The sequence below is a fragment of the Colletotrichum acutatum genome, assembly GCF_030867785.1.
Source record: "Colletotrichum acutatum strain CBS 112980 chromosome Unknown BDZ83scaffold_94, whole genome shotgun sequence".
Classification (NCBI taxonomy): domain Eukaryota; kingdom Fungi; phylum Ascomycota; class Sordariomycetes; order Glomerellales; family Glomerellaceae; genus Colletotrichum; species Colletotrichum acutatum.
Genome location: NW_026849088.1, coordinates 122,805 through 145,472, shown reverse-complemented (window position 1 = coordinate 145,472; position 22,668 = coordinate 122,805). Strand labels below are relative to the sequence as shown.

Below are 22,668 nucleotides of genomic sequence, written 5' to 3'. Positions count from 1 at the left end.
AAGTGACATTCAACGTCACCAGGCCAGTACCAAAGGTGTTCTAATGGCGAAAATCAAAGCCATTTATAGGTGTTGGTTTACTTGTAGAAGACACATGAACCTCTACAATTGTGACTTCATAAAAACTTCGACAGCACTCAGCGAATTATCGTCAATCAAGATCTAAGCGCAACGTAGTAGGAGGCTTGTAGAAATAACATCGCAAGAGTACATGTGAGGCGGTGCTTGAGGTAAGTCTACAAGAGGCCTCTGAAGATGAATCACCGCACTTTTTTAGTGGCCTACTCCAGGTTGGGGCCCACGTCTGACTCTCCTGGCTCGATAGTGTGAGTGTCTTGAGTGACTTTTCTCAAGTTATTGCAGCTAATTACCGCGAGAACACGGCAGCTTAGTCCGCGCGAGCTTGCATTGGGCTAAGAATGGACAACAGTCACGCCACTCCACAGCCTCCTCTTGGTGTAGTTGGTTCATCACGTTCGACTGTAATGGTTTATCCACATCCATCGAAAGGTCTCTAGTTCGATTCTGGAAGAGGAGAGGTGTTCTTTTTTGTTTTTCTTCCTTGAATGAGGCAGCTGATCATCATAGCTCTCGTACAGGACCAAAACTCTTAAAGAGACCGAGAGTGATTTCTTGAGGGTTCTGCATTTAAGTCATGATTCTACAAAACTTTGTGCGACGAACCAGCCGCAGTAGGGAGAGTGGAACTATGTGGGCGGTCAAACTTTTGTTCACGTTGACTCCATTTACGGATACAGCATCGTAGTGGGACTCAGAGCCATCACCCACTGCTTCCAATTCAGGACTTGTCGCACAAGATCCTAAGGGCTGTTTAAAGTCAGGCAACACGGGATTAGCAGCTCCAGCCTCCGAGTAGCTTTTAGATTCCAAGAGCGCCATCAAGTACACAAACAACCGTGGCTTGGTCCATGTTGAGTTTTCTGGCTGCAATGCATCCAGGCACGTGCCGGGTTAACACACAGCATAGTACTCTACTTAGGGGATAAGTTTTGACCAATCTCATTTATCCACATGGGCATGGCGGCTACACTTACCCAATGTGGGTAGTAAGTCCATACATAAATCGATAGTGAAGTTGTGCAGAACCTTTATGAAGAATTCGTTATTTCCTCTATTCTCGTACTTTGTGTATGTTGCTTAGATAATCGCGATCAGTCCCGGGATGGTGCGGTCCCGCCTGCCTCCGGTGGGTTCACGGAGTAAACCCGCTTGACCAGAGTTACCAACACACTTCACGGATACTACAGATCATATTACTCCATATAATTTGGTCTTAGAGCTTTTTGGACTCGATTGCTTCCTGAAATTTCTGGGACTTCTGCCCCGAGACATATGATGCTCTATATGACAAAGTCTAGCGCGATAGCAACAGACTTTGCTCCATATCAAATTAAGGGTCTGAAGCCAATTGCGATGAGTGTGGCAAGACTTTGGACCTAGCTCTTAGTTATAGTTGGTGCCATGCCCTATTCTTAGAGAAAGGAAGCATCCCACGCAATTCCACTTCGCCTCAACTACCAATTCTGAGCTGAAAGTCTCGCGCATTGATAGACGCAGGTCTTCATTGTTTTTACTCGTGCTCGTCTCTGGGCTGAATCGCTGGCTGGTTCTTTGTGGGCACTCCAACTAATGAGGACACCGACGGACGCGTTCAACGTTCGGAACCTAACGCGGAACTTGTCGAGGCATCACCACATTGAATGTTGAATCGGCGAGTGAGGGATCTTCCCTCGCCTTGGCAAAGGGTGAAATTTGGCTGTCGAGAGACCGATGATTTTCTGAATTCCGAGAGATGCTGAGATCTTGGTGCACGCGTCGGAATGGATTTGTGGAGGACCAATCAGTAAGCGGTAATGCTATCCCAATTGGGCCATGAAGTGCGCCGCCAATGCTATCAGATAATGTGCAGAAGAGTGATTCGAAGGAAGAGGAACAGCGAGGGAAGAAGATCTTCTAACACGTTAGTTCTTAAACCCTTCATGTATATATCGCCTGGGTCATGTCCCTCGTAAACAGATCGCGGAGGCCTGTCATCCAGACTCGAGTCCGACTTTATTGCAGATCGTCAACACCCCTCTTCTTGACCCTCAACAACCTCCCTTTGATAGCCAAGTATGGCGGAATGGGAACAAATTGCTCGAAAGCATTCCGAGGAGCAGAAGAAGAAGATCCCGTCAGACTGGCTTTTGGACAATGACAAGTTAGAACAACTTCGCGGCGCCGGCACGGCACAGGAGGGCCGCCTAATCGATCTTCGAGCAGCCAAAAAGTCAGGCATTCTAGACAGCAACGAAATGAACATCACCGAGAACTACACAGCCCGTGAGCTTGCGGGACACATTCGCCAAGGAACACTCAGTGCAGAGAGAGTGGTCACTGCTTACTGCAAGCGAGCAGCCGTTGCCCAGCAGTTGGTGAGTATTTTGACGTTTGCTTATGACTGACAGTGCGCTTGGCAGAAGCAACAGGCTGATTTTCTGTTATGAATACTAGACGTCCTGCCTCACCGAGATCTTCTTCGAAGACGGAATCGAAAGGGCCCGGTGGCTCGACAAGCAGATGCGAGAAACAGGCAAAGTTGTTGGTCCGCTCCATGGCTTGCCAATCAGTTTAAAGGTGGAACAACACTACATAGCCTCTGACTCTGAGTCTGGCGGCAAATAACAGTTCAACTGACATCATTCAGGACAGCCTTCACGTAGATGGGCACTTCGCGTCTGTCGGATATGTCGCGTTTCTCATACAAGACCGTCCTCAAGGCAATGCTGCCCTTGTCAAGCTGCTTCTTGATGCAGGAGCAGTTCTCTAGTAAGCAGACTTAGCAAACGAATCGCTCCACCAAGCAGATCTGACAATAGGAAATTTTGCAGTTGCAAGACCAATATTCCACAAACGATGATGGCAAGCGTCCTACACAGACAAAACACCCCCTAGACAATATTCGCTAAAGTAGTGTGTCCAGACCTGCGATTCCGAGAACAACATCTTCGGCCGAACACTAAACCCACACAATACAAAGTTGACAGCTGGTGGCTCTAGCGGAGGCGAGGGAGCGCTTGTCGCGTTCCGTGGATCACCTCTGGGCATCGGTAGCGATCTAGCCGGTTCTGTACGCATCCCAGCTTTCTGCTGCGGCGTGTATGGCTTCAGGCCAACCGTGGATCGTATACCGTTCGCAGGACAGTCTCTCTCTCCATGGCCCATGAACTGGATGTCCGCCGTAATGCCCGCTCTCGGTCCGTTGGCCAACTCCGCCGACGACTTGTCGCTCCTCATGGAGGTCGTAACTAAGCTCAACCCATGGAGATACGACGGAAGCGCAATCAATCTCTCCTGGAGAACCCTGGACGAGCCTCGATCGAAGCCCCTGACGATCGGGATCTTGCCCGAAGATCCCGAATATATCCTACACCCTCCTGTACGCAGGACTTTGGCTGAAGCCGCGTCCGCTCTCGAGAAAGCTGGACACAAAGTTGTCCATCTTGCAACGGATGCGAAGCGTAGCGCGGCCCTCGGCGCAAGAATCTCGTATCAATACTTTAGCATTTCAGCGCCAGCTGTTGCTGACTTTGGAGAGCCTTTTGTTGCCTCTGTCGCCAAAGGAATGCATCCCTTCTCTACTGGAGACTTTCCTGTCGACCCGAAGCTGGACATCCCGGGCCAATATACAGGACTGAACATGGCTCGCGCGGCTTATGCTCAGGCATGGAGTCAAACTTGGCAAGAACACGATCTCGACATTGTGTTGGCTCCTGGGGCATCCTGCACTGCCGTCCCACACGACACCTTTGGCCTTCCCGTGTATACAGTCATGTGGAGTTTGATTGACGTGAGTGTTCAATTACTCCGTTGCTTAGGATTCCTCGAAAAACATTCTCATAAGTCGCTAATGTAATATTGAACAGTTCCCTGCAGCCGTCATTCCCTTTGGCACCGGGTCTGCGACGCGAGACTCTGAACCACAAAAGGCCATCGCGGAGTTTGCGCCTGATTGTAAGATCCTTCCCCGATCTTCCGAACAAGAAACTTGCGCTGATGTTTCGAACCTTTGAAACTTTCAAGACATCCCCGAAGCTACTGATGGTGCACCTTGTGCAGTCCAGATTATCGCGCCGAGGTTCCGCGATGAAGAGTGTTTGGAAGCCGTGGGCGTCATTGACCAGATTCTCAACGCTCGACAATGAGAGTAACACCTGGACAACACATAGAGTTTGCTAGCCCACTCTCCACTATCAAGGTAGAAAGACAATACCACAGCAACTGCGCAGAATAGCGTAATGCCCCAGCAATTACTAACGCAAGCTGCCGAAAAGGACCTTGTGATCCGCCGATGCCGTCACTGCCAGCCAGCCTTTGTTGCTTAAATATCCGGAAATTGCTATGCAGCGGTTACCGTGCGTGGGGTTCGGCAATGCTACGCTCGAGGAGCCACCACCTATACTCCCTAATCAGTGCGGTCTAACTTTATGTTCTTAGCCCTGAATCATGCTGGTAATTCCGTAGTCTGTGCTCCGTTTGGCCAGTCCCAATGTCCCCTGAATCGAAGCAGCCACAGAGGCTAAGCTCCCATGCCGGCATCTTTGTCCACTCTACTTCTCCGTGTGTGTATTTTGGACAAAACATCCATTTGTCAACGGCTATGAAGCCCATCTTGAGCTGCCACTCTGTAGATTCAAGAGAACAAGATGCAACGCGCTCGCGGCGGTTGTATGAGCTGTCGGCGGCGGAAACGAAAGTGTGACCGCCGCCGTCCATTTTGCGAAGCCTGTACCCAACGAGGGATCCAATGCCCTGGATACTCAACGCCCCTGCGCTGGGTGGATGGTGCTGCGAATCACTCCTCTGCCGGCGAAGGTAGTAGCAATGCTGCTAGCACTCCAGCCGAATCCAACACCCTCGCAAGTCAGATCGCACTCCCGAATCGCCCCAGCCCTCAGGTGCAGACGACACACGTTACGGATGAGCTTTTCCATAAGTGTATGTCACAACTGCGCCTGTTCTCAGTGCTGACTCGATGAGATATATCAAGTTGAGCTCGCTAACAGGGAGTGACGCTTACAGTTCTCCGCACAGGCCTCATGAGCCTCTACAGCACATCAGTATGCTCATGGGTCCAACCATTCTTCGTTGAGATGTCTGCCAAGAGCAAATCTCTTGTACTGCTATCTTCCGCCATCCAAGCCTATCTCGATGAAGGTAGTTCGGACATGTCTGTCTCCTCAATGGAGTACATTGACACTGCTCTGAAGGAGTTTCGGCGCGAAATCGTGGCCCATTACGATGTTATGCCGGCTGCCACAGCATGCTCTGGCGCACTGCTGTGTGTTCTTCAAGTAAGTGACCCCGATGATAGCCGACTAAATCCGGGATCAATGTATCACAACCAGTCCCCTTCTTCGACTGCAGATGTCCAGACATGGCATAGATCTTTCAGCTAAGCAAATGGATGACATAGTTCCTTCAAGCTCAACCGTGTACCCTCGTCATTGGACTACTCGCCGAAACCTTCCATCTGAATGCTCCTATGACATATCTCAATCCCAATCCCGAGCATGACCTCTCAGTACGGCATGCCTTGGAGTTTATCGGTCTCATGGACATGCCATGTCTCGTACTGGGAAGAAAGTGTCCCTCTCTTAGTATTTGGAGACGCTTCCGGCAAGTTCAAGACTCCTGGAAAGGGGGAAGGGTGAAGGCCTTGGAAGTCGTCACGGGTGTGCCGCACTCCCTCCTCGACATCTTCGCAGATACACCATTCGAGACGGCCGAGGTCTCTATCAGTCGGTTTTGGGGATGGCCAGGTGAAATGGGTGAGTACGTTCAATGCTTGCTGTGGGATTGTTGGCGGTTTGCCGGCATGCTTCACATCCGCAGACGCGAGCAACGTATCATACACACTACACGGAAAGATGGCCAATTCGTCGGTGATGATCAACAGGACGCGTCACCGAGTTCAGAAATTGTCTTGTACCGTCTGGTATCAGGACTTCACCTTTTTGTTGTGGCATGTCAGCTGCCCGAGAATCAGCATCTGTTGTGTCGCAATGGCATCGTATTCCCTCTGATAACGGCATGTCTCGAAACTCGACTCCTTAAGCGGCATCCTGACTGGAAACAAACTGTGGATAATGTACTCTCGGCTGCTAAGAAACGATATCTCTTTCAATTAGCAAGATCTACATGGGACTTGCTTGATGAAGCTTGGAAGGATGGTACGATGGGGTTCGACCTTGACCAAGCAGCGTCACGCAGAGGCCAGGAGGTATCATTACTGTAGATATGAGGGAGTTATACAGCGTTGTGTTTCGAGCGAGTTCAAAAATCTCTTAGCTATTGCCACCTTAGGCAACCGCAGTCCTGTTGCCATGCAGTGAGGCCAGCTAAGATGGAGGATGTTGAAGCAATGAAGTCACCAGCGCTTCAGGTCAAATCGTGCGATGAAGGTTCCTACAACCTGGCTACAAGTGTGATGGTCTAGACACTTATAAGTTCCCCTATCACTCTTCCCCTACATCAAGTAACTTGAGTGTCATCAAGTTCTCTTTCCATCGCCCATACGTCTCTCCACCTTGTTCGTCAGATGCTGCTGGGCATCTTTGGAAAACAAGCAACCGACAATGGCTATGGCACCGAAGCCCAGACTCGCCAGGTAGACCGTCTCAAACGCCTTGGAGTACGCATTCGGCAACACCTTTGCCACCGCAGCCTTGACGGCGCTCGTCAGGCCAGGGAATGCGGCCAGCTTTCCGGCTTGTACTGCCTTTGCAAGGGCCGGGAGCTGGCTTGAGGGTAAGCCCGCGGCAACAGCTGGGCCGCGGATAGCTGCCGGAATCTCCGTTGCTAGGCGATTCGAAAGGATTGTGGTGTAGACGGCGACGGCGATGGAGCCTCCGGCCGAGCGGATGGACGCGAGAAGACCCGAGGCGAGACCGATGTCCGAGGGTTTGCAGAATAGGGGCGCCAGAGCGAGGGAAGCCAACTCGATGAAGCCCACGAAGAACGGGCCGAGGATCGTGAGGGCGATTCCGGTGTTTAAAGTCTCAGGGGTCAGGGATGCGAGCGCCCCGACGAAGCCGACCATGCAAAAGGTCGCGAAGATGATCCAGTAGCGGACGTTGCCTCCCCATTTCACGATACCTCCTGCGCAAACTTGGCCAAGTGCTGTAGCACTTGCCACAGTAGACTAATGAATGTTAGCTGCGTAGAATAGTAGCTGGTCTGAGATCTGCTTACCGAAAGCCAACCGCCGTAGGTGATATCAGTCGTATACAAGGCCTGAACCTGCTGCGGCCACAGCAAAACTGCGGAGTAGTAAAACATCTGCGAATCTATTAGAAACCCATCAAGTTGTCGGAGAGGGGAGATTCACTGTCGCGACCGTTGCGCAGCAGACAAGTGCCATGAAACCACGGTTGGCAAAGAACTTGATAGGGATAGCAGGATACTTCAGATCCGCAAAGGCTTCCCAGCAGAAGAGTGCCACCAGCAGAACAACACCAAGAACCAAGCTCGAAATGGTAGCTGCAGAGTCCCAAGGGAACATGACGCCTCCCCAAGATACACCCATGAGAAGGAGAGTGAGGCCAGCAGTCCACAGGAAGATGCCAAGATCTATGTATAATGTTAGCAGTGAAGGGTATAAGAGGCGAAGCAAGAAGTCGGCTTACAGTCCAGTTCCTTGAGCAGCTCCCGCTTGGTCTTGCGGTCGTGGAGAAGTTCAAAGGTGGGTGGGTGGTAAAACAGGTATAATAGAACAATGGCAAGCCCCACGGCGATGATGTTGACGTAGAAACACCATCTCCAGCTGAGACTGGGATTCTCAACGAACTTTCGGGCTGAGGTTCGGTGAGTAACTGTTCTTTTATGGGCCTCTCGCCATCGACTCACCAACAAAAGGACCAAACGCGGAGATAGGGGCATTGGTCAAGAAGATAAGAGACAAGACGACAGGGCGGTACTTGTTGGGAACCAGTTCGCCAACAGCCACATTGAAACTCAGCTGAACCGTCTCGCCCAGGCCATAGATGGCGGCGCCAACGATGAGTGTCTCGACATTATGCGCCACAGCACACACGACGATTCCGACAATGGCGACGACGTTGCCACCGATGAAGAACCATCGTCGTCCGAAAAGGTCTGACAAGCGGCCCAGGATCGTGTAGGTGAATGACAGCGAGAGAGTTCTGGCAATGTTGACCCAAGAGATGTACGGGCTTGGGCCTATCTCAGGTGAGCACATGACATCTTGCATAGCATTGCCGGATAAACTCACCTATATCGGCGTTGATGAATGTCAGTACGTTAGTTGGCAGGATCAAGAAGATGTATGCCGACATTGCTGAAAGACAAAATCCCTGAGATGATATCAGTAAAGATTCAGGTCTTGACGAAGGTCTCGACAAACCGCCATGGCCCCGAGGAACTGAGGAGAGTAGTAATAGCCGGGAGGGAGGTCATCGCCGAGCGCCTCGGAACGGATCGAAGAAGCATCGTCTCGGTCGGTATCGCGGTCGAACTCACGGTATTTCTCCAGCGAAGCCCCATCGAACTCGCGATAGGACTCGTTCTTGGAGATATCCATGATGGATGATCGGTATATCGATATGCGGGAACCAGCTCGCAGTATGTCGGTGTTCGAATAGAAAGTCGTCACACGGGTTTCGACGGGCGGGATCGTACGCGCTCGAGGCCGTGCTCGAGTCTTATACAACCTTTCTCGACCAAACTGCCATCTATAAACGTCGACGGAGGACTGTATATGTGTGGCGTAGTGTCGAAAGAGGAGGGTTAAGTGACGGGTCAAGGTCAGCAGTGAGATGAACCCCAAGACATGCAATGCAAGCCTTAGTCTGACCTGCTTGCTTCCTGCCTGTCTGTCTGCCTGTCTGTCTGCCTGCATGTGTCCATCTGTCTCTCTGCCCGCCCGCCCCTCCCTCTTCACACGCAGCAACGCGGCTTCACCGTCCGACGGCATACGCACACCAAGGTGTCCCCCGGAAGACTCGAACCTCTTCGAAACTCTTTCACGGAGTCTGGTCGTGCAGTCGGGGCCTCTCCCTGCGCCGGCCTGCGGGGAAGACCACCCCACGACCCGAGCACACCGACCTTGGGATTTCCGCATCTGGCTGCGACGGTGGTTCGAATCATTAGCTCGCTGCTGACTCAAAATGTTGAATCGGGATGCGATGTCAAGTTGGTGAAAGGCACTGCACTGGTAGTTGAAACCCGTTTTGGAGCCGGACCGATGGTCCACCAGTCTGATGTGATGAACGATGTTGGTGATGGCTGCCCTCACTTCCCATCACCTGGTCTATCTGCAACGCTGACAAAAACGTGCAGCTGCCAGCACATCCAAACCAAGGTTTAATAGGCTTGTCTATATGTCGACTAGTTACCAAGAAGGACGCTGGCCGATCTCAATTGGTTTCGGACGACGGGTTTGATTAGTCTAGACGGTGGTCGACCAAAAGCTTTGGTGGAGGAGAGCCACACAGATCTAGTTCGTCCGGGTTTCTCATCAGACGGGATCTTCTACTTCTCCCTTTGGAACGGCATGTTTGGAACTAGACCCCTTCCTTCTTACAGCTTGCTAGCTTTCCAACGGGGTTCTCGTTGTTCTGAGAATGCTTTGAGACCCTCGAGGATGTTCTCGCCCTTTTGCAGCTCTGCAAACTCCTTCTCCAGCGTCCACTCAACTGCTCGCTCTACGGATGCCGTTTCCCAGCCCTGCCTTAAACCAGCTCGAGTGCATATGATGGCATCCGGGGAGTTGGCCGCAATCATCTTGGCATAGTGCACCGCCTCCTCGACGACCTTCTCCTTGGGAACCACCTTGTTCACGATACCCCATTGCTCCATCTCCCGCGCTGAGACGTTACGCCCCGTCAGCGCGAATTCGCTTGCTCTCTGAAGTCCGATAGTCCGCATGAGTCGCGGCAAAGCTCCGCCAATGGCTGCGATGCCTCTTTTGACCTCGGGAAGCCCAAAGTATGCGTCCTCGGCCGCGACGACGAGGTCGCAGTTGACGACGAACTCGCACCCGCCGCCCATGGCGAGACCGTTGACTGCGGCAATGACTGGTTTCTTGCCCAACCTCCTGCTCAAGGGCTTGAAAGCAGGCGCGTTGCCCATGCGCTGGCTGGGATCGGCGTCGTCGGCCATGCTATTGTTCCATTCTTTGAGATCTGCTCCCGCTGAAAAGGCCCTTCCCGTGCCCGTGATGATTGCGACGCTGAGGTTTGGTTCTTGGTCGTACCATTTCCAGACCGAGTCCATCTCCCACTGGGCTGCTGTAGACATGGCGTTGAGGTCTTTTGGCCTATCCATGCGTACAAGCAATACCCGGGGAGCTGGGTATGAGAGCCTGAGGAAAGCTGGTGTCGCCGGCGGCGTAGTTTCTGTCTGGAACCCCATCATGCCAAGTGTGTTCTGATATTGCGGTCCAGTTTGTTCGGAGCTGATTGAGGAAGGCTTGATGATACTGCAATGAGCTGTGATCACGTTGCTCACTTGGTGATACTACTGCGTTTTCAACTGCTTGTATCGGAGTTCATTTGCATACTCCCGTTCTGTATTAAGCTTCCCGTGGTCAAATAAAGTCGTAGAACACAACACAATCCTGGCATCCGGTTCTCGAAGGAAACATCCCAGATCCAAAATTCACCTAACCCCCACTCGGGCTATCTTCCGCGGCGCGTCCATCGGTGGAGGGTGAGAAGGCTTCGGTCTGCATGGCATACATCCCCGATGCTTTGGCCTTTCTCGACGGCCATTGCGCCAGGTTTCGCAGGGGCTTTGACTCGCTCTCCAGTCGTGCTCAGCGGGATACGCATTTTTGGCGTCTTTACAGTGGGTGAAAGAGGGACAGCGAAATCGTGGGACACCCCGCAGTGATGAGCCACAGGGATGTTCCCACCTGGATTGCCGAGGCGGCTTGCCTGTGAGACTCGCTAGGGAGCATCCGTCAACGGATCGTTTGGTGAAGGGTTGCGCTCGTTCTCGTCTGTAGGCATTGGGCATGCGTGGCAGGTCACTGTGCACCGGACTTGCCGGGAAGTCAGGTATCATTACGTGACGAGGAATGTCTACGACATCTTGCGGTGGTCTGTTGATCAACTTGGCGAGAACGATGATAGAGAGGTGATTCGACTCCTTGGGACACCAGAGCTATCGAAGCTTCGAAGGTACAGTAGTATGGTGATACGAGACAGATCACAACAGGTTGCGCAGTGTTCCACGGCATCGGCACCAAGTAACCCAAAGTAAGACTTACAGCCAAGCGAGCCACTCAATCACGAAGATGGCGACGCCAAGGACAAAGAAGCCAGTCCCCCCGTGGATTGAGAATCCGTACCCCCATATTGAGCACAGCTTGATAGCATTTCCTCGAAAACACATCCTTCTCGTTACGATTAATCGACCGGAGCACATGAATTGTCTCCCCGTGGAGGCAACGATAGAACTCGGTGCATTGTGGAAATGGTATGACGCCGAACCGGAGCTGCGATGCGCCGTGTTCACGGGAGCCGGAACTAAAGCCTTTTGCGCCGGCATGGATTTGAAGCAGAGATTGGATATCATCAAGACGAATGATGTTGCCTTTGACTACCCACCGGGCCAGTTTGCGGGCATGAGCAATCGGACAGGCAGGAAACCAATCATTGTCGCCTGCAACGGCCACGCTCACGGTATGCTCGACATTGGCACCTGAAGAGATCGCCACGGATGCATGCACCAAGACAGAGCTAATGTGACATGCAGGTGGTGGCTTCGAAGCCATCCTCAACGCAGATGTCATCTTCGCTTCACCAAACGCAACGTTTCGCCTCCCCGAAGTCCTCCGTGGCGTATCTGCCCTCGCCGGCGCATTGCCTCGTTGCATGATGCTCTTTGGCAACCACCGGACGATGGATCTCATACTCACAGGCCGGACAATGTCAGTGGAAGAAGCATACAACTGGGGATTGGTCAAGGAGGTTGTGCCGCAGGAGAGGCTTCTTGAGAGAACACTCAACTACGCTGGCCAGATCGCTGCGCTGAGTCCCGACAGCGTCATTATCTCGCGATTGGCGGCGCGTGAAGTATGGGAGACTGGCGTTAGCAGAGCAACTATGCGCGGACAGGAGTTATGGGCCGAGGCAATGCTTCGGAGCAAGAACGCGACTGAAGGACTGGCGGCATATCGCGAGAAGAGAGATCCCAAATGGTTTCCGTCGCATCTGTAGCTGGAAGGATTTCGCCAAAAGTTCCGCAGGCTTCGCGAGCTGGCTACAGGAGACCTCAGCCCTCACGGCTTTCTCATCCAATGAACCGCGTCGATGGTTTAGTGGTAAAATTCTCCGTTGCCATCCAGCAGCGTCGGGGAGCCGGGGGTTCGATTCCCCCTCGACGCATCTTTCGCATTTCGCGCTGTCATAGAAAAGTTTATGTTTCTTTTTGATGCTACCCCGAAATGTCTGCTTGGATATGTGTCTGCAGAGGCTATTCTCCGTGCTCTCCAATAGAAGGAATTACTCACTGGCTGGCATTGCCTGGCAGGCCGATGGGATGCTTCGCACAAACAGCCCATAATCTGCACGGACAAGCCTTACCTCGACCTGTTGGCCAGTGTCATTGTTTCCGTCACTTTGAACTCTGCCGACTCAAGAAGAGCAACTCTTTCTACTTCTTCTGACTCGAAAAGTCATAAGACGACCGGTATTGCAGCAGCACAGATAGACCTAGGTATATTCGCGACTGAGTCCGAGTTTGGACGAATTTGATACACGACGCAAACTTTGCCTCAAAAGCAGAAATCTCCTCTGAATGCCGCCGGCTGTATCCCTGGAAAACTTCCGCGTGCGCGGCATAAAGATTACATCTTTGGTTTCGCTTGCAAAATCTTGGCGTAGCCATTGGACCTTTGTGATCGTCAGCATCCCGTCTCACCACAAGATGGTTTGGTGCTGAGAATGACACCTGGAGCAGACTTACAAAGCAACTCGTCCCTCATCCTTCACAATCGTCTCAAAGACAACATCGTCCACCCCGCCTCCGCTCTTGACAACCCACATGCGCGTCTCGAGGGTGTCTCCGGGATAAACGACACTCTTGAATCTAGCCCCGTAAGCTTTAAAACGACTTGGGTCGCTGCCGCCCAGCTTCTGTAGCAGACCGTGAGCAGCCATGTTCCAGGTGCCTAAACCTTGGAGGATAGACCCTTGGAACCCGGCGCGCTGTCCAAAGGCCTCATCTGCGTGAAGCGGGTTGTAGTCGCCGCAGAGGCGATATAGAAGAGCCGCCTCCGGGGTGGTCTTGATGATGTGCACGGCGTCCGGGGCGCGCTCCGGTGCTTTTACAACCGACTTTGTCGGGCCCCGGGGGCCGTTATAGCCGCCTTGTCCTATGCCGAATGCGGTGGATGTCATCTTGGTGTAAGCCTTGTTGGTCTTCTTGTCGACCAGCAGCTGTTCTGCTTCGAGAATCATTGCGCCGCCTATAGGCGAGTTAGCATTGTGTTTCGAGATTTCCTGCGAAATGTCTGCGTGCCTTTGTCATAGACTCCGATGACTTTGCTTCGAACCTCCAAGTCAAGTCCATCTGACGATACGGGGATGGGGCGGAGGATCTCAATGCCTCGCTCCCCATCCACTGAACGCTGGGCGTCGAATGGCGGACAGCCCGGGACGTGACCGGTCACGGTGCGGGCAATAAAGTCAAAGACATCTTGATCCGTTTGCTTGAAGGCGAGGTTGATTGGAAACGTGGGAAAGGCGGCAAAGTTTGGGTGCAGCTCATAGAGGAAATGCAACTCTTCCTTCTGACAGCCGATGGCATTGGCCTAGGAGGTGGCTTAGCCGGCGCTTCCATTGATTCGACGTAATGACAGTCACTCTAAGAACATGGCTTGTGTATAATAAAGGGACGCAGATATGATTCTTACAAAGAGTAGAACATCACGGCGGTTGTAGGCGCACTTGATCGGGGGATGTTCGTAGCCGGCTGCTTTCCGGAAATCGACATTGTCGTAGCGGCCAGATGCGTTCTTTACTGGTCTATCGTTCGATGCCATCGCGTTTAACCTTCTTTATAGTGGCTGAAATGAGTACTTAGTCCGATAGAGATTGCTTCAAGAGAGGTTGACGGTGACAAGACGTGACCACAGCAGTTGGATGAAATGTCAGAGGACACAGACCGCTAAGTAAGGCGATTGACCACGCTGTCGCACTGCCGAAATGGCGCTCTCAGGCGCTTGAACCTTGACCGAGGTACTCCGCAGTCTCTCCCCTCGGCCAGTCGTGGGTCACAAGTAATGTCACTGTGAAAGAACCCTCCGCGAACAACCAGATCAAAGGTATTGTCGATCTCCTTTTAGTGACTTCGCAGAGAGAGGGCATTTAATTCACATATACACAACACTTGAGACCTCATAACCTTGATGATCGGGCACGGCTTTCAAACGCGCGTGGCCGGCGATCATCCTCAACCCTGACCAAGTCAACCGGCAGGCCGACAACTCTGGCACGTAGAAACTCCCCTAGGCTTTTCGCAAACCCATCGAGCACGCTGCTGCTGCTAACGCCCTCCTGTAAGATCCCCTTGATCACAAAGTGAACCGCCCAGAGCCCTGGGAACTCGCACCTTTCCACCACGTAGCGAGCTTGCCAGTCGTCTCCCAGCAGCTCGATAAGCCTCCGTCGTGTCATGAAAGCCTGCAGCCACGGCCACGCTGAAGCGTTGCGTACCCAGAAGCCCACATTGGCGTTACCTCCCTTGTCGCCACTCCGCGCAAAGACGAGGTCCCCTAGCGGTCTCTTTACTGTCCTGGACAGCGGTACTTTCGACAACGGCACCGTGGCATCGTAATTGGGCTGTCGAGGGGGTGTGCCGCCATCTTGACGTGCCTCGATGGTGTGTTGTGTCTCACCACCAACGAAGCCCACGGCGAGAGGAATCCGGGACTGTGGTATCAGTGCTGGGAAATACCTGATGTACGGCCGCGGTTCCATAGTTCTCCAGTCCATACCTAGATGAAGACCGCAGTAGCCTTGCAAGCCATTGTAGAAGATGGCCCTCTTGAACTGCTCAAACGCTTCTTTTGTCCGAGACTGTGCAAACATGCGAAACTGCGTTGTGCATAGCTTTTGTGATTGTGGATCTGTCACTGATGAACCGTATCTTTCGATGCTGAACATCGTGAAGTCGGACTGAGTGATCTGGCCAAGAACCTGGCTTTTGAGTACCTCGAACTTGAAATCTGTGTCTAAGCCAGTCGCATACGCCGATATCTCGGCTTGATACCCTCCCATCAAGCAGATGGACAGCTTGGCCGTAGACGGGGGCAGCAAACCCCTCACACCTAATAGTCGAACACGATCCTTACCCAACTGTATGAAAGTTGCCTGCTCGATATCGGCTATGACATCCGGGTTGAGATAGTAGACGCCCTGAATCTCATAGAGCAGCTGCGCCTTGCAAGTGTCAACAGACACCAACCCATTAGAACCCTCCGGCTTCGTGATGACAATGCTGCCGTCGGCTCCGATCTCCGTGATGGGGAACCCGGCGTGATGGAGATCCGGCACCTCGCGCTGACCGCAGTAGTTTCCTCCCGTCACATACGGCCCGCATTCGATCAAATGCCCGGCCATAAGACTCGCAGCAAGCACATCGCAATCTGTGGCCTTCCATCCATGCCACCACGCCGCGAGCCCCATCACAGGACTCGCGTCAGTACACCTCCCGCAGATGATGATGTCGGCGCCGAGCTCCAGCGCACGCACGATGCCAGCCATGCCCGTGTAGGCGTTGGCCGCGAGGAGATCCTCACCCTGCGAGTGCGGATCAAACTCGACGCCGGGCTGGTCGAGATGCATGACTCGCCCGAACGCGCCGCGTTTGACGGCATCGGTCACATTGTCGCCGCTTACCCAGGCGACCTTGACGTCGCGGATGCCAAGGCTCTCAAAGTACGCGTGCGTCTTATCGGCGAGGCCCCGCGGGTTCAGGGCTCCGCCATCGTGGACGATTTTGATGCCTTTCTCAGCGACGAGGCGCGCTGCGTCGCCGTTGTGCCAGGCGAGCTGCTCGAGAAAGTTTGGCTCATATCCTAGCTCTGGCTGTGTCTGAAGCTCGATCGCCTTCCAGGCGATGTTGAACTCTGCCAGGTAGTCGGCTGTGATGGCGTCCACATTGCCGTACTTGGCCAGGCGGTATATCTGATCTATGCCGTCGTTGATGGCGCCGGAGCAATTGCCGATGCGTATAGGTCGTCGAGGCGGATCCATATGGTAGGATGGATGTTATTCGGTGTGAGTGAACCTTGGTCGAATAGCCCGCGGATATATTGTTCGAGCACTAGAAACGTTGTTTCGACGTTGAGGCCATCGTATGACCCTCTCGCCCTTCAAAACACCGAACCGTGCCGACGGCGCCGCTCGAGCTGCCGCCTCGACGTTTAGACCTCGCACCTACAGCGTCCCACAAGGATCACCGCAGAAAGTATGTTTGTGAGAGGTGCGCCTGCGGATGCTCCCCGAGTGCGACCAAGACCTTGGTGATTCAGAAGGTTCATGCAGAGGTGCTCTCTTCTCCGCACATCATTGTCTCGGTCTTCCCCCTCCTCTTATGTGTGGAGGGTTACTCACTGCATCCTGCCTTGGGGAGACGCTTGAAGGGATATCTGCCTTTCAGCAGCCATCCTATTCCCTGCTGTCCCACGCCCTCTTATTTTGCCTCATTATCTGAAGAAGGGAAATCATCCGGATAAGGTCCGCAGAAGCCGCTCACTCATCCCGTGCGGTAACTCTAGTTGTCCAGAGAGGTAAGCAAGTAAGCGCGGTGCTTCAACGGCATAAGCGGCTCAAACAAGTCGAGGCTCTTCCTCGTTGTCGGACTATTTCGAGCCGACTGTTCCTGACATCGACCAAGAATACGACTCTGTCACTATTTCTTTCATTCTGGGATCTTGTGGTTGTTTATGTCATTGTCAAGAACTCGTTCATCCGACAGTGTGTTTGAGGCCAAAACTCAAAAGAGGAAATGCACCGACCATCACGACCATGAGGATATACACATCTAGACCCATTGAGATTCCTCGCGAACTGAATCTTACCGAGTTGCTTCACACAACCGCGAGTCCAATACCAGAGTCTCATGTCATCGCTGCCGATAGTCTGACGAACCGGAGCATCACTCTCGGCGAGCTACGGAGCCGCGCAGGCCGGATTGCAAAAGGTTTTGCGGAAAAGCTGAATCCGCCTGATCAAGCGCGATGGGTCATTGTGGTGCCGAATTGTGTCGAGTTTCTCGAGATCTTTCATGCCATCCTATGGACAGGTGGTGTTGTGTGTCCCATCAACCATGCTCTCAAGGCATCTGAAATTGGCCATGGTATTGCGGTCTCGAGACCTCACTTCATCGTCGCGTATGGCTCAATGATAGAGTCCACGATCCAGGAAGCCGTGCATGTAGCGGTGAGAGAGCTTCGTCAGGAAGGGGTATACTGGGAACCACCGCCAATACTTTCCATTGTGAGACGAAGCAAGCAAGCGAGACATATCCCGGATGACTTTGGGGCTTCAACTCAACTCTCAATACCACACTGGCCAGACACCTCGAAACGACTGGCCTCAATACACCTTTCGTCCGGCACAACAGGCAAACCAAAAGGCGTCGAACTGACGCACTACAACTTCGTCGCCAATGTCATGCAACTCGTCGCCCTAGACCACAAACGCCAAATGTTCAACTCGGCCTGCAGAACCGTTGCATTCACACCCTGGGCTCACATCGCCATGACCACGGCTCCGTTCTTCCTCGGTCCGTATACCGGCATGTTCCATCACGCAATGCCACAGTACAGCATCGAGGAATACGGCAAGCTCGTGGGCTCTACGCAAGCTACCATGTTTCAAGGCGTCCCGAGCGTGGTGCTAGGTCTGGCAAACTCGGACGTTACAAAGCGATACGACTTCTCCAAGGCGCAGGTCATCAACATCGGTGGCGCGCTTCTGAAGCCGGCGCAGCTCTCGAGGTTGCTCAGCCGGGCGCCGTGGAGGCTCATTCAGGCGTACGGGATGACGGAGGCGGCTGGGTATGTGGCCTACCAGGGGTTTGAGGAAGTCGTCCCCGATGGCTGCACCGGGAAGCTTCTGCCCGGTATAGAGGCTGCTCTTCAAAAGGAGGGAACGACTGAAGACGCACCCCAAGGTGGCCCTGGAGAATTATGGCTTCGGGGTCCGAATATCACGCGGGGCTACGCGTTCAATGCAGACGCAAACAGGGAGGCGTTCCCCGTTGATGGGTGGTATAATACCGGAGATGTTTGCCGTATAGATGAGCAGGGACGGCTATCGATTGTTGGGCGAACAAAGGAGTTGATCAAGTACAAGGGCTTTCAGGTGAGCCCGACAGAACTCGAGCAGATTCTCAACTCTCATCCTCTTGTAAGAGAGTCTGGCGTGGGGGCTCTCTGGGATGAGAGTCAGTTGACGGAGGTCCCTGCGGCGTGGGTTGTACTCAAGGAAGACAACAAGAACAGGATAAAGGGGCGCAACAAGATCATTGGAGCTTTGAAGGAAATCCAGAAAGCAGTAGACGAGCAAGTCAGTGGGTACAAGAAGCTTAGGGGCGGTATTTGGGCCGTGGATAAACTCCCGAGGAACGCCACGGGAAAGATTCTGAGGAGAGATTTGGTGCGAATGACTGAGGGGTTGTGTTCTTTGGAGGGTGGCAGGAAGTTCGTCGCTAAGCTGTAAAGGTTGACTTGATCGGGAGATAGATCTAATCTGGACAGTGTTAGGAAGTCAGTGTGCCTTACTGGGGGACCTATGTCACTCATTATACCCAAAGAGTGTCTATGGCTTTGCTCCCAGCACCTAAGTCTCCGTAGTGTCACGTAGTATTGGTTGTCAGAAGTGATTGACATCGAATTTACGAGGATCTCTGGCAACTTGATATTGCCCCATCACTAGTGAAACGCACCTGTTCACACCAGAAGCGTATCTTGCTCTTGCCATCCTGTGAACCAATAAATAGAACGAGCTTTGGAAACCAAGTTCGACACCAATCTAGGCTAGTTCAGTCTTGCTGTCAGTCGCTTGCCCAGCAACATGCTCTATGATCGACGTTGAAATCCGACCATGGTCAGCACTTTCTGCGTTGGGATCACGACCCAAGTGGCTCAAAGCCATTTCTGCTTGGCGTACTAAGTCCTCCCCAATAACTGGAAGTGCCGAAGCCGAGGTAAATTCCAAGCGGTTGCGAGTGGTGATAGATCCATTTGGGCCCCTGGAGCCTCCACGAAGCGAACGGCTCCCCGCGGCCGTCCGCGGGCCCGAAACGGCCGGTAGCCCACCGCAGTAGATTGCTTACTATGATGCTAGATATCTATCGATATCTATTGCCATATACACCTTCGGCAACAAATGGACATCGTACTGGACGCACCATGATCATGGTTTGTGTTTGAAATCAGGGCAACGGTATCGAACAAGGCTATTTTCTGTATCCCCGCTGAACGCGACGGTGGTAATTAAGAGGTTGACTCTAGTGACCCATCACTATGGCCGGCTGGGTACGTTGGGTTCGTCTACTATCGTCAGACCTAACACACCGCATTTGATAGGAGCTCTTAAATAGAATCAACGTCAGGTTGTTGCCAGGAGATTCAAGGTGGTCAATGTTGAGCGATGGTGGCATGCCATCTGTCTCTTAATTCATGTATGTAGATTGTCATAGATCCCGTGCCTTCATGGATGAGGGTATCGCTGGAGAGTCGTTACCAAACGAAATACCCACTCCCTATACCGTCTCGACGGATCTTCCGTCAGACAAGATTCCCATCATTACATATACCCGATCCCTGTGCCCGTTCCAAATCGCTCATCCATTACGCCCTCTCGCGCTCCTGCCTGCGGACCTCCTCCTGGAACACATTCCTCCCCGGCGCAGAACCCGGCGGCGGACTCGTCGGCTCGAGCTGGATATCCGCGCTTCCCTTCTGCCCATGCATGCTTCGCGGTTGTCCCGTGGGATGCGCCGCGTTCTGGCGCTCCACCGCCGCAGCAACGGCCGCGTGACGACGGCGGCGCCTGATGTACAACCATGCCATGAAGGCGGCGATGGCAAGCGAGATAAGGATGACGGGTAATAGAATGGCAAGGAGGTTCGGTCTCGAGTTGGGTGCGACGGTGTCCATCGCCATCCTCAACGTGAATACGGGACCCGTGACGTTCTTCTCTTCGCCCGTGTCGGGGTCGTTGTACATGAGGATGATGGTCATGTTGTTGGAGGTCTTGTCCTCGAGGTCGGTGAGGTGGGGGGTCCAAGGAACCCAGCCATCGCCGCCGCTGAGGTTCGTTACGGAGAATGCGGGTGCGTTGTCGGTGATGCCGTTGTCTACATCGAAGCCGACGATGCCAATGGGCGTGGCGGGGTCTGCGAAGAATGTCGTATCCCAAGTGACTTTTAGGAGTTTTGTTAGCAAATCGGGGTTGAGGTGCTAGAGGCGGTCCTGCGATTCAGACATGAACGGGACGGGATGAATTTAAGCTTACTGTAGTACGTCGACTCCACGTGCAGAGTACTACCACGTCGAGGTTGACAAAACGGACCATCTTGACCGACCCTGTTGTTGCACACGGCGAAAACTCCTCCAAATCCCTGGGTATTGCTTGCTTGCGGCGGCGGCGGTACGCCTGTGCTGGTCGTGAGTCCGCCGGTGGTGGCCGTGACGGTGTAGACGGAGCCTGTTAATGAGTATGGGGGCGGGCTGATTGTTGTGCGTGCGCCATTGCTAGTGACGACTGATGGTGAGATGGTTCGGGCAATGCCATTTGAGTCAACGGAGATCCAGTCGTTGACTGGGCCTGGACCTTGCCGGGGTTGGACAGCCGCGGCTGATGATGGTATTGCGAAGAGAAGAGCCGTCGCCGCAAAGGCTGACAGCAGTCGTTGTGTGTTTGTGAACATGGTCTCGAAGCCTCGAAGGGACCCCCGATGCTATGCGAAGCTTCAAATGTCGGGGAAGCACAGACGCAGTCGGTGAAAGTGCCTGTAGAAGAGTCCTCGCCCGTACTCCTGAGTCAAATCCCTCTGTAATCGAACCAAGATGATGAGATATCTCAAGTTGCAAGAGAGGGAAGGATATCTCGAGAGAAATCAGGTCGCAATGAGCTGCGTCTCTAAGAACAACAGATCGACATGGATCGTAAGAGAAAGCAGAGATCGGCTGGTGATGGACCACTTCGTCCTGGTCCTCTACAGCTCAGCGTGCCGTACCTTGCTGGGCATCAAATATTAAGCGGCACCGCTGACCAAGGGGAATCCACAAGGAAAGAAAGGGCGAAAAATCAGGACCCAGAAGAAGCGGATGTTTGCCGGCTTGGGGTCTCGCAACGCGTCATACGAACATGGAATGGAGGGGCATCGGGTGTTGGTAGCAGCAGCAGCGGTAGCGGACGCAGGCGGCAGTAAGTAAGCAAGCACGCCAATGTATCCGTACTCGTTCGCGATTCTCGAGTTCGAGCCGATTCCCCAAATACAGACAGGGCTGGTTGCGCCAGTTGAGCTAGCGTGGCGCACCACTTTGTGTGTATGTGTTGGGTGGCTGGCTGGAAAGTAGAGCAGAAGGGGAGGAGCTCAGCAAGATGGCGCTAGGAAACTTGAAGGCTTCAATGGAAGAAGAAGACTCGGACCAGTCCAGTTAGCAACAAGTGGGAAGAAGAGAATGGGGTGAAATCCAAGGTGGAATGGCCTTTCTTCTTGTGCTCCGCATGTCCCGCTCCCTCAAGCCTAAAGACCATTTTGGCGAGGGGACCAGCGCTGGACTGCTGGATCATGGGCAATACGGCACCCAATGAGGAGGATGCTGGGCGTGAGGAACGCATGCTTGGCAAGAGACAATCGCGGGCATGGCACGGCAGCGTGGCAACCAGTTGATAATGGGCGGAGAACGCCAAGGAGGTTGGTGATAGGGTGAAGGGCGCAGACAGATGGGCACCGTAGTCTTGGAAGATGGAGCTTGGACGGAGTCGACCATCAGTTCAGCACGTTGTTGTCTCGGCAAGCTCCAGAATCAATGGTTGGAACCCGGAACGCCCCTGTCGAGCAAGTGTTGGCGTGTTCTGGGCGCATGTCTCACGGCGTGCCATGGTTTTGTGTGTTTGGTAATATACATGTAGGCACTCACTCTGTCTGTATGCCATGCCGCCATTCACGGTGCCGGAGTGCCGTAGTGTTCTCTGTTGAGTTTGCCGGTCCGTCTTGACATTTGAATATCACAAAGTTACGGTGTGTTGACTGGCATCTCAGAAGTCTTGACAAGAACGCCGTCTCATCTGGTCTCCTCTTGCAGGATTCCAAACTTGACGTTTGACAGGCCAAATTGGAGACAGCTCTGTTTTAGCTCAGGTAAAGCAGACGAACACCACTTGCAACGCCTGTACTGCACAGTAGTGCAGGTAGGGCCGGTATGTCTTCCGTTTCGATTTCAGAGGGAGGAGGGGGTTTGATGGCTGGGCTGAACTTTCTGAAGCGACAGCTGCGAGAGCCAAGGCTAGGTGGACTTGGGATTCTCGTCGAGAAGAGGGGCGATACGACTCGGAGAAGACAGGGAACAGCCTCGATACGGGCCATGGGATGGGCGATGTGCCTATTACCGGTACC

The 22,668-nt window shown here is 53.2% G+C and overlaps 8 protein-coding genes and 2 non-coding genes across 10 annotated transcripts; 6 read left to right on the top strand and 4 right to left on the bottom strand.

Annotated features, from left to right (window-relative positions):
- The first annotated feature begins 447 nt into the window (after positions 1-447).
- On the top strand, positions 448-538 carry BDZ83DRAFT_t220. Its single transcript has one exon. It is a non-coding gene; the product is annotated as a tRNA-Tyr (tRNA).
- A 1,597-nt stretch (positions 539-2,135) lies between these two features.
- Positions 2,136-4,392, top strand: BDZ83DRAFT_743291 (amidase signature domain-containing protein; the record flags this gene model as incomplete). Its single annotated transcript, XM_060513137.1, has 8 exons — positions 2,136-2,435; positions 2,515-2,637; positions 2,708-2,829; positions 2,892-2,922; positions 2,984-3,850; positions 3,927-4,014; positions 4,084-4,258; positions 4,335-4,392. 7 exons carry the CDS (start codon positions 2,136-2,138, stop codon positions 4,203-4,205), a joined length of 1,653 nt encoding a protein of 550 aa, XP_060361609.1. The 3' UTR covers positions 4,206-4,258; positions 4,335-4,392.
- Positions 4,393-4,603: 211 nt separating this feature from the next.
- BDZ83DRAFT_705882 (uncharacterized protein) lies at positions 4,604-6,298 on the top strand (the record flags this gene model as incomplete). Its single annotated transcript, XM_060511517.1, has 3 exons — positions 4,604-5,024; positions 5,067-5,354; positions 5,477-6,298. The coding sequence occupies exons 1-3, from the start codon at positions 4,707-4,709 to the stop codon at positions 6,296-6,298; spliced, it is 1,428 nt and encodes a 475-aa protein (XP_060361608.1). The 5' UTR covers positions 4,604-4,706.
- A 255-nt stretch (positions 6,299-6,553) lies between these two features.
- Positions 6,554-8,602, bottom strand: BDZ83DRAFT_755156 (fungal trichothecene efflux pump; the record flags this gene model as incomplete). The annotated part of the gene is made up of 7 exons (XM_060514574.1): positions 6,554-7,204; positions 7,255-7,341; positions 7,391-7,632; positions 7,689-7,856; positions 7,909-8,241; positions 8,294-8,375; positions 8,426-8,602. The coding sequence occupies 7 exons, from the start codon at positions 8,600-8,602 to the stop codon at positions 6,554-6,556; spliced, it is 1,740 nt and encodes a 579-aa protein (XP_060361607.1).
- A 724-nt stretch (positions 8,603-9,326) lies between these two features.
- On the bottom strand, positions 9,327-10,792 carry BDZ83DRAFT_631836 (enoyl-CoA hydratase/isomerase). The gene has a single exon (XM_060508926.1). The coding sequence runs from the start codon at positions 10,435-10,437 to the stop codon at positions 9,601-9,603; it is 837 nt and encodes a 278-aa protein (XP_060361606.1). The 5' UTR covers positions 10,438-10,792; the 3' UTR covers positions 9,327-9,600.
- A 441-nt stretch (positions 10,793-11,233) lies between these two features.
- BDZ83DRAFT_631834 (carnitinyl-CoA dehydratase) lies at positions 11,234-12,414 on the top strand. Its single transcript, XM_060508925.1, has 2 exons — positions 11,234-11,708; positions 11,782-12,414. Exons 1-2 carry the CDS (start codon positions 11,321-11,323, stop codon positions 12,243-12,245), a joined length of 852 nt encoding a protein of 283 aa, XP_060361605.1. The 5' UTR covers positions 11,234-11,320; the 3' UTR covers positions 12,246-12,414.
- BDZ83DRAFT_t221 lies at positions 12,333-12,413 on the top strand. The gene has a single exon. It is a non-coding gene; the product is annotated as a tRNA-Gly (tRNA).
- A 575-nt stretch (positions 12,415-12,989) lies between the features above and the next one.
- BDZ83DRAFT_654714 (uncharacterized protein) lies at positions 12,990-16,286 on the bottom strand (the record flags this gene model as incomplete). Its single annotated transcript, XM_060510742.1, has 4 exons — positions 12,990-13,529; positions 13,583-13,840; positions 13,943-14,054; positions 14,434-16,286. The coding sequence occupies 4 exons, from the start codon at positions 16,284-16,286 to the stop codon at positions 12,990-12,992; spliced, it is 2,763 nt and encodes a 920-aa protein (XP_060361604.1).
- Positions 16,287-17,266: 980 nt separating this feature from the next.
- On the top strand, positions 17,267-18,950 carry BDZ83DRAFT_631826 (uncharacterized protein). Its single transcript, XM_060508924.1, has one exon. The coding sequence runs from the start codon at positions 17,436-17,438 to the stop codon at positions 18,756-18,758; it is 1,323 nt and encodes a 440-aa protein (XP_060361603.1). The 5' UTR covers positions 17,267-17,435; the 3' UTR covers positions 18,759-18,950.
- Positions 18,951-19,891: 941 nt separating this feature from the next.
- Positions 19,892-20,973, bottom strand: BDZ83DRAFT_654712 (uncharacterized protein; the record flags this gene model as incomplete). The annotated part of the gene is made up of 2 exons (XM_060510741.1): positions 19,892-20,466; positions 20,559-20,973. 2 exons carry the CDS (start codon positions 20,971-20,973, stop codon positions 19,892-19,894), a joined length of 990 nt encoding a protein of 329 aa, XP_060361602.1.
- Positions 20,974-22,668: the final 1,695 nt, after the last annotated feature.

Coding starts and splice junctions, on each gene's coding strand:
- BDZ83DRAFT_631826 (XM_060508924.1), top strand. CDS start 17,436: ATGATAGAGTCCACGATCCAGGAAGCCGTGCATGTAGCGGTGAGAGAG.
- BDZ83DRAFT_631834 (XM_060508925.1), top strand. CDS start 11,321: ATGGCGACGCCAAGGACAAAGAAGCCAGTCCCCCCGTGGATTGAGAAT. Junction 11,709..11,781: donor CTGCAACGGCCACGCTCACG/GTATGCTCGACA, acceptor TGTGACATGCAG/GTGGTGGCTTCGAAGCCATC.
- BDZ83DRAFT_631836 (XM_060508926.1), bottom strand. CDS start 10,437: ATGATGGGGTTCCAGACAGAAACTACGCCGCCGGCGACACCAGCTTTC.